Source organism: Lontra canadensis, unplaced genomic scaffold (genome assembly GCF_010015895.1).
Source record: "Lontra canadensis isolate GAN:19392208 unplaced genomic scaffold, GSC_riverotter_1.0 scaffold251, whole genome shotgun sequence".
NCBI classification, from domain to species: Eukaryota; Metazoa; Chordata; class Mammalia; order Carnivora; family Mustelidae; genus Lontra; species Lontra canadensis.
Window position 1 is genome coordinate 343,755 of NW_022631245.1, and position 10,105 is coordinate 353,859.

General features: G+C 34.2%; 1 protein-coding gene across 1 annotated transcript; it reads left to right on the forward strand.

The window, feature by feature from the left end:
• The first annotated feature begins 324 nt into the window (after positions 1–324).
• Positions 325–1,320, forward strand: LOC116862523 (olfactory receptor 2T8-like). Its single transcript, XM_032849853.1, has one exon. The coding sequence runs from the start codon at positions 325–327 to the stop codon at positions 1,318–1,320; it is 996 nt and encodes a 331-aa protein (XP_032705744.1).
• The last annotated feature ends 8,785 nt before the right edge of the window (positions 1,321–10,105 follow it).

Sequence of the window (10,105 nt, forward strand, 5' to 3'; positions counted from 1 at the left end):
TCATTGAATTAGACCACATCTTTGAGACTGAATCAGCATCTTCATCTCCTCAAGTATGATACTATTCATTCAACAACGTAGAGCAGTTTCAGTACTAGCAGATCAAAGAGAATGCCTTCATATATTTAGATTCTTTTGGGCCTGAAGAAGAAATGAACTTATCTCTATACTGGGTACTAACAAATTTATTTTCTCTTATTTACCGAAAGAAGATTGTTTCTCTGTGAATTTGAGGGGAAACATCATTACACACTTTATACAGTTAATGAAATGTTGAATTTAGTATTATTGTCTTGCATTGGGAACATATTCTGAGAAAGTAATATGATGAAAACTCTATCATCTATTTCTTCATTTGCAGTGTTGCTCTTGTTTGAAATCATGAACATTTGGAACACTACCACAGATTTCATTCTCCTAGGACTCTTTAATCACACAGAAGCCCATCTATTTCTCTTTGTGATGGTTCTCACAATTGCCTTCACCTCCCTACTAGGCAATGCCCTCATGATTTTCCTGATTCATCAGGATGTCCGGCTTCACACTCCCATGTACTTCCTATTGAGCCAACTCTCCCTCATGGACATGATGCTAGTCTCCACCATTGTGCCCAAAATGGCAGCTGACTACTTGACTGGCCTGAAGTCCATTTCTCCTTCTGGCTGTGGGTTGCAGATCTTCTTCTTCATCACTCTGGAAGGGGGCGAGTGTTTCCTCTTGGCATCCATGTCCTATGACCGCTTTGTGGCTGTTTGCCACCCACTGCGATATGTTGTTCTCATGAGCTGGAAATTATGCCTGAGAATGACTGTGGGGTCTTGGTTCCTGGGGGCAGCTGATGGGCTCCTGCAGGCTGCTGCTACCCTGAGTTTTCCATTTTGCTATGAACGTGAGATCAATCATTTCTTCTGTGAGGCCCCTACTCTGATGCGTTTGGCTTGTGCCAACACATTGGTCTTTGAAAATGTCATGTACATATGTTGTGTATTAATGCTCCTGGTTCCATTTTCTCTCATCCTGATTTCCTATAGTCTTATCTTTGTTGCAGTTCTCCAGATGCATTCTAGAGAAGCCCGCAAGAAGGCTTTTGCTACATGCTCCTCACATCTCTCTGTGGTGGGACTCTTTTATGGAGCTGCTATTTTTATCTATATGAGACCCAAATCCTACAGGTCAGCTAACCATGATAAAATAGTGTCGGTGTTCTATACTATCTTCACTCCTTTGTTGAACCCCATCATCTATAGTATGAGGAACAGTGATGTCAAGGAAGCCCTGAGAAAGTGTATAGGTCAGTGCGCTACCTTAAGTCATGACTAAGATTACATTGATTTGTCCCAAATTTCAAGATTATACAAAAGGAATTGTGTGAAATTTCCTAGGGAATAGTTATATATGCATTATATCTATAACTGTTTCTATTTTATTTTGAAATTCAGACAGAACTATATATTTTGGATCTTTTATATATAGTAATTTTTATGTATAATAATCATATTATTTTAAAAATTTTCTGGACATTTTTCTTTTTCAAGTTATTTATTTATTTATTTTTCATTTCAATATAAACAAGATTTTTAAAAATATTTTATTTTATTTTTCAGTGTTCCAAGATTCATTGTTTATGAACCACACCCAGTGCTACATGAATCTCAGTTAGTTAACAAACTGTGTAATATTCATTTCAGGCATAGAATTTAGCAATTCAACACTTACATAAAATGCCCAGCACCTAACCCACCCACAACCTACATTCCCTCTGATAAACATCCTTTAATAAAGTGAAAAAATTGCCCATGTATTTGAAGTAAATAAATAATTGAGGAATATACATCTAGAATACATGAGTAACACATAAAACTCAACAGCAAACACATTAAAACATGTGTGAAAGATTTAAATACCCATTTATCCAAAGTATATATATACAAATGCCTGATAAGCATATGATGAGACAGTCATTTGTTATTAGGGAAATGCACATAAAATCACAATGAAAGATTCCTTTCACCCATTATGAAAGATGTTATTAAACTTTAAATAATAGTAGTAACAAATGCTGCAAGAATATGAAGAAGTTGGAATCTTAGTGCATTCTTTCTTTTTCTCTTAGTGCATCTTTGATGGGAATGTAAAATGGTCAGGTGCTATGAAAGACAGTATGGCAATTCATACAAAAATAGTATGGAAAATTTAACATCAAATTATCATATGATTTAGTAATTATGCTTCTAAATATATACAAAAAATAATTGAAAGCAGGAACTTGAGCAAATACCTGTGCAGAAATGTTTATAGCAGCATAGTTCACAATAGCCAAAGAGGTTTAAAAAAAAAAAAAGTTCCTACAGGAGAAAAAATGCAGAAATTAAAAGTATTGTATATAAACAATGATTTATTATTTGCACTGAAAATGAATAAAATTCTGATACACCCTACAACAAGGATGAATCTTGAGAAAATTTGTCTAAGTTAAGTAAACCAAACAGAAAAGGAAAGTATTGTATGATTACACTTTTATGAGGTACTTAGATTAGGCAAATTAACTGAGACAAATAATCATTAGTAGGATTATAGGGTGCAAGGATGGGGAGTTATTATTTGTAAGGTGAGAAAATTGGTACATTGAAAATACTCTAGAGATGGATAGTTATGATTGAACAAAAATATGAATGCAGTTGTTACTGAATTGCACAAAGATTGTTAAAATTGTCTATGTCATAATATATATTTTACCATAAATAAGTTAGAAAACAACCCTGTAAACTAGACTAGTGGTACCCCTTCCCAAGAGAAATGTAACACAGATGCAAATACTGGAGACCATACAAAATCTAAGAACATTTAAGGGGTTATCTGCAATGAAAAATGCATTCTTATATTATCTAAATAGTAGTCCCTCAAAGTAATACTATCATTTTGTTACCCGTTTTAAAATGTATAACATGTTTTGTAACATAATGGTAATCTCTTAGTGAAAATTCAAAAATAAGTACCTATTCTAAAATAAAGATTACATACAAATTGTGTAGTATTTTAAGAATTTCTGCCTGTGTTGGTGTAAAATATATCAAATTGCATTATGATATATCTAATTTTAAGCCAATGTACAAACTGCCAAATAATTTAATATGCTTACACATTATTCTTATGCAACTTCTGAGTAACAATATATAACATTTATGACTCCATAAAACTTTAGAGACATAAAAACATTGGAAGAATCTGAATAAGCATATTTTTTATCCCACTGAATTGACCCTTAACATATCTTCAAAAACATGTAAATCCATTATAAGAATTCCTTTCCATTCTTGGCCTGAGGCCATCTTGAGTATTAGTGACTTAAACTGTATCATTCAAGTCTCAGTTGACTTTTCCAAGTAAACACACACACACACACACACACACACACACACACACACACATACACAAAGAAAAGGGTCCTTTCCTTTAATGTCTAGATAAAGAACTTGAATCATGGTTGCTGCTGAGTCTTCCTGAAATACCTAAGATGTCAAGTGCAGGGATAATAGATGAATATATACATCCGTTTGAAAAGTATTTAAAGACATCTGTTCAGAAAAATGACTTTGTTCATATAATGACAGTAGGACCCCTGTTAGCTATTCAATTCAGTGATTTTGTAAAACTGGAAGATAACAAAGAATACATGTCATAATTGGTTTTTATTTTAATTTATTACATAAGACATGAGACTCTTCTACAAGTGCTTAGAAGAATTTGTTTAGAATTAATTAAGAACTGTTTTTTTAAACCACTAAAATAAACAATCAGTATGATATCTCTCAACAAGGGGATATCAAAGAAAATTTCATTTAGTGGAAATGGATTTAAAAGATCCTGTATGTTTGAATCTTGGAAAGAATTGTTGTTTTGCCTAAAAATGTATCATAAATTAGCAGTGACAAAGTAAAATTGATAACATAGTCACTGATAATATAGTCATAGATATTATCTATAAACTTTCCTGGATTTATGCTGAACAAGATTAAGGTTTATACGAGGCGATGCTGTGTTTATGAAAACATGATCACTTTAAGAGTAGTAATAATTCTGTGTCACAAAATGTATACTAAATGTTTATATGGATACGAAAGAAACTTCAAATATGAGAAGAATTTATTTGACCCATAACTGAAACAACATATTTTGAGACAAAAATTATATTTGAAATATAAATTATACTTCTCAAGAAAGGGGAGATACATTGTCCCCAGAGCTTATGATAAATCTCCTGGAGATGGGAAAAATAGTAGGTAAGTGTAGAGTGCTTTAGCATGGTATGTTTAACATGAATTATACTCTCCAGAAGTAGAACTATTTTCATGCAATCATGTGATGTGCTCAGATCAATGTTGATGCCATTGCATTAATTCTGACAGTTTGGATTACTACCCAGATTAAAATCATTATAATTTTAAGGTGATCTGTTTAAGAAATTAGTGACTTACTCTATGTAAAAAAAGTTGGTCAAGACCAGAGGTAGAAGATTTTAAGCAGAGTTTGAACAGGAATGGCTGTATTTTTACAATAGGAAGTGATTTTGGAGTTAGTTCATAAGTATGGTGTCTGAATGGGAAAGGATATGAAAGTCTTTTAAAATATGGGATTGAGTCTTATTGTTATAGGTTTTAGATGGGCTTACATAAAATTTGATGAACAAAACTAAAATGTAACAGTCCAAATTCTCAATAACAATAGTAGAGTGTAGAATTTCCTTTCTTACTTGTGTGTGTGTGTGTGTCTGTGATTTATTGTTTTTTTGTTTTTTACTTCTTTTATTTGAGTATGGTTGATACACAATGTTGCATTACTTTCAGGTGTACAACATAGTGATTTGGCAAGTTTTTACATATTCTACACTCGCCATAAGTATAAATACTATCTAACACTGTACAACACTATTATAATATCATTCACCATATATATATATATATATATATATATATATATATATATATATATATAATTTATTTATTTGACATAGAGAGAGATCACAAATAGGCAGAGCAGCAGGCAGAGAGGGAGGGGAAGCAGGCTCCCTGCTAACCAGAGAGCCCAATGCAGGGCTTGATCCCAAGACCCTGGGATCATGACCTGAGCCGGAGGCAGAAGCTTAACTCACTGACCCACCCAAGCACACCTCGTTGACTATATGTTTTATATTGTGCTTTCATTCCTGTGACTTATTCATTTCATAACTGGAAGGCTGTGTCTCCCTCTTCTGTTCATTCTGACAATTTTTTGTCAATGACCACAGTGGTTACACAGTTGCCAGGGCAAACTTATTATTGTTATACACTATTTTAATTTATATGAATCTATTACTTCTAGGTAAATGATTATTCAAAAATGTAAAATTGAACCATGAGAAAGTTAAAATAGTAAAAGCAAAATTTGTTTCTGGGACAATTATATATTTTCTAAATTTAAAGGACGCTTAAAAATAATTCAAGTATTCATAGAAGTAGTGAATGTGTTATTTTTCTACTATTTTCCCCCAAAACAAATTGAGATTAATTTTACTTTCGGTGTTTAACTTTGGTGTTTTATCTTTTAACGTTATGTATGTATAACTGAACTTCAAGCAAAATAATATCTACATTAGAAATTGAGGATACTTTGTGAAAATCAGATGGAAATGACAGACAGAAATGATTTGGGAACTATACTGATGATGATATTCCATTATACAGATGTACCATATCTTCTTTGGCAGGTTTCAGTGGATATCTTTGTGGTTTTGATTTGATCATCTATAGATGATACTCATAAAATTAAGTTTACTAACCTGAGTCTATATTGCTAAGTTTCAAAACTACAGCTAGATACTGTTTGTACTCAAAAGGATCTTTAACTGTAACTTGCTTGTGCAATAAAACAGAACAGGCACATCTCCAGTCTGAATCTAAACTCAAAGTACTTCCAGTGGTAATTATTTTCTTTTCAACTCTCAATTTATCTGTCTACATATTTTTCTATTTATTTACCTATTAATGCTGATTCATTACATGAGATTCCATAAAAGCATATAATTTGAAGTACACAAATATGTGCATGTACCAATACTGTGTATTCTAGATCTCTTTATCTTTCATTAAGGTATGAAGCTGTATACCCTTTTAAGCAATTAAATCATGCATTTCTTAAAGATGTAATAAGATTATTAATTCTAAGTAAAGTACACAAACTATATATCATTTTTTTTCTTTTTTTATAGTAGAACCTATTGGAAACACTTGAAAGAATGTGTAATCGTATGTAAGATTCTATGAAAGGACACTGTGTAGAATTATGCTTGGCAACACCCTAGAGGACACTCTTGGGTTATCCGATTTGGACTCTCTTAAAGGCATCTCACAACGCTGTAAATTCCACGTGGCTGATGTCAATGCAAAATAATTATTATCTAGGGATGTGCAAATACAAGTATGATGAAACATTTCAAATAAATGAGGTAGACTTTATGAATCCAGATAATTCAAAGTTCTCCTGGGAACCTGATCAGGTATCTGTTTTATAGGATTCCTCCCTTACTGGTGAATAAGAAAGTTCACTTTTCGGAAACTTAAGCACTTTAGATTATTTCAAGGATCTTGAGAAGGGAGGGAGTGACCCAAATTGATGTGAAATCCAATGCGGAGTTTTTACAATTAGATGATTTTTAAAGTCTGATCTGATAAAACTTCCAAGAAATCCAACTTAAGGCTTCTTTGGTAACTTTACATTCTTGTTGTACCAATTTAAGTGATCAGACCAAATGTGACCAAATTTATTTAGTGACCAATAAGATATTTCTTTGGAATTGATGTTGATCAAAGGCAAGATGGTGTAGAAAAAAAAATGCTTCATGGTAAAACTCTCCATTGTCTAGTTTCTGGAGGTCACCCAACCAGATCTGTCACTATATCACTAAAGTCTTAAATAATTCACATTCACATGGGAATCAGTTTTACATACTCATAATGAGGCTTTTTTAAAAATATGTTTTTTTCTGTAAATGTATAAAACATTGATGTGAGGCTATTTTTTATTTCATTTTTAACTAAATACAAGTATACGAAAATATATCTATGCAAACAATATAATAGCTATTGAATTCATGTGATGGTAATTGCCCATAACTTTGAAACTTAGGCAGCAGTTAGGAAATTTTCCTCATCATGATGGAGGAATAAACTGAATATATATTGAATATGCACACTTACAACTTGATTTACAGAGGAGATAATATGGGTGCCTCTTTGTTTTTGTTCTTGTTTTTTTGGTAATCAAAGTCGCCTAGGATACTTTGGTATTGGGGGCAAGGAATGAATTGCAGTTCATTTGGAGGATCTGGAAATGATGACTGCATTTGCTACCCCATTCATTAAAGCTGGATATCTGTAAGGAACAAGTGACAAAGTGGTAACAACAACAGAGGAGACAGAATATCTTAAAATGAGCAAAAATTAAAAACTAAATAAATGTATTTTGGAATAAAGGGCAAACATATTCATGACCCTATATTATCTATACTGAATTTCTATTTTATTTTATTTTAATTTTTTAATTCTATTTTCAGCATAACAGTATTGCTTATTTTTGCACCACACCCAGTGCTCCATGCAATCCATGCCCTCTCTAATATCCACCATCCGGGTCCCGCAACCTCCCACCCCCTGCCGCTTCAAACCACTCAGATTGTTTTTCAGAGTCCATAGTCTCTCATGGATCACCTCCCCCTTCTAATTTCCCCCAACTCCCTTCTCCTCTCTAATTCCCCTTGTCCTCCATGTTATTTGTTATTTCCACAAATAAGTGAAACCATATGAAAATTGACTCTCTCTGCTTGACTTATTTCACTCAGCATAATCTCTTCCAGGCCAATCCATGTCGTCTGAAAAGTTGGGTATTCATCCCTTCTGATGGAGGCATAATTCTCCATAGTGTATATGGACCACATCTTCCTTATCCATTCGTCCGTTGAAGGGCATCTTGGTTCTTTCCACAGTTTGGCGACTGTGGCCATTTACGCTATAAACATTGGGGTACAGATGGCCCTTCTTTTCACTACATCTGTATCTTTGGGGTAAATACCCAGTAGAGCAATTGCCAGGTCATAGGGAAGCTCTATTTTTAATTTATTGAGGAATCTCCACACTGTTCTCCAAAGAGGCTGCACCGACTTGTATTCCCACCAACAGTGGAAGAGGGTTCCCCTTTCTCCACATCCCCTCCAACACATGTTGTTTCCTGTCTTGCTCATTTGGGCCATTCTAACTGGTGTAAGGTGATATCTCAATGTGGTTTTCATTTGAATCTCCCTGACAGCTAATGATGATGAACATTTTTTCATGTGTCTGATAGCCATTTGTATGTCTTCATTGGAGAAGAGTCTTTCATATCTTCTGCCCATTTTTTGATATGATTGTCTGTTTTCTGTGTGTTGAGTTTGAGAAGTTCTTTATAGATCCTGGATATCAACCTTTTGTCTGTATTGTCATTTGCAAATATCTTCTCCCATTCGGTGGATTGCCTCTCTGTTTTGCTGATTGTTTTCTTTGCTGTGCAGAAGATTTTGATCTTGATGAAGTCCCAAAAGTTCATTTTCACTTTTGTTTCCTTTGCCTTTGGAGACATATCTTGAAAAAAGTTCTGTGGCTGATATGGAAGAGGTTACTGCCTATGTTCTCCTCAAGGATTCTGATGGATTCCTGTCTCATGTGGAGGTCTTTTATCCATTTCTACTTTATATTTGTGTGCAGGGTAAGAGAAGGTTCGAGTTTCATTCTTCTACATATAGCTACCCAGTTTTACCAGCACCATTTATGGAAGAGACTGTCTTTTTTCCACTGTATATTTTTTCCTGTTTTGTCAAAGATTATTTGACCATAGAGATGAGGGTCCATATCTGGGCTATCTACTGTATTCCACTGGTCTATGTGTCTGTTTTTATACCAGTACCATGCTGTCTTGGTGATCACAGCTTCGTGGGAAAGTTTGAAATCAGGTAACGTGTTGCCCCCAGTTTTATTTTTGTTTTTCAACATTTCCTTAGCGATTTGGGGTCTCATCTGATTCCATACAAATTTTTGGATTATTTGCTCCAGCTCTTTGAAGAATACTAGTGGTATTTTGATCGGAATGGCATTAAAAGTATAGATTGCTCTAGGCAGTATAGACATTTTAACAATGTTTATTCTTCCAATCTAAGAGCATGGAATGGTCTTCCATCTTTTTGTGTCTTCTTCAATTTCTTTCATGAGTTTTTTGTAGTTCCTCGAGTACAGATACTTTATCTCTTTGGTTAGGTTTATTCCCAGGTATCTGATGGTTCTTGGTGCTATAGTAAATGGAATCAATTCTTTAATTTCCCTTTCTGTATTTTCATTGTTCGTGTGTAAGAAAGCCACTGATTTCTGTACGTTGACTTTGTATCCAGCCATGTTGCTGAATTGCTGTATGAGTTCTAGTAGTTTGGGGGAGGAGTATTTTGGGTTTTCCATATGAAGAGTCATGTCATATGCGAAGAGAGAGAGTTTGACTTCTTCATTGCCAATTTGGATACATTTTAGTTATCTTTGTTGTCCGATTGCTGTTGCTAGCACTTCTAATACTATGTTGAACAAGAGTGGTGAGAGTGGGCATCCTTGTCGTGTTCTTTATCTCAACAGGAAGGCTGCAAGCTTTTTCCCATTGAGGATGATATTTGCTGTGGGTCTTTCATAGATAGATATTATGAAGTTCAGGAATGTTCCCTCTCTCCCTATACTTTCAAGCATTTTAATCAGGAATGGATGCTGGATTTTGTCAAATGCTTTTTCTGCGTCAATTGAGAGGACCATGTGGTTCTTCTCTCTTCTCTTATTGACTTGTTCTATCACATTGATTGATTTGCGAATGTTGAACTATCCTTGTAGCCCAGGAATGAATCCCACCTGGTCATGGTGAATAATCATTTTAATGTGCTGTTGGATCCCGTTTGTTAGGATCTTGTTGAGAATCTTAGCATCCATATTCATCAGTGATATTGGTCCAAAATTCTCCTTTTTGGTAGGGTCTTTGCCTGGTTTGGGGATCAGGGTAATGCTGGCTTCAT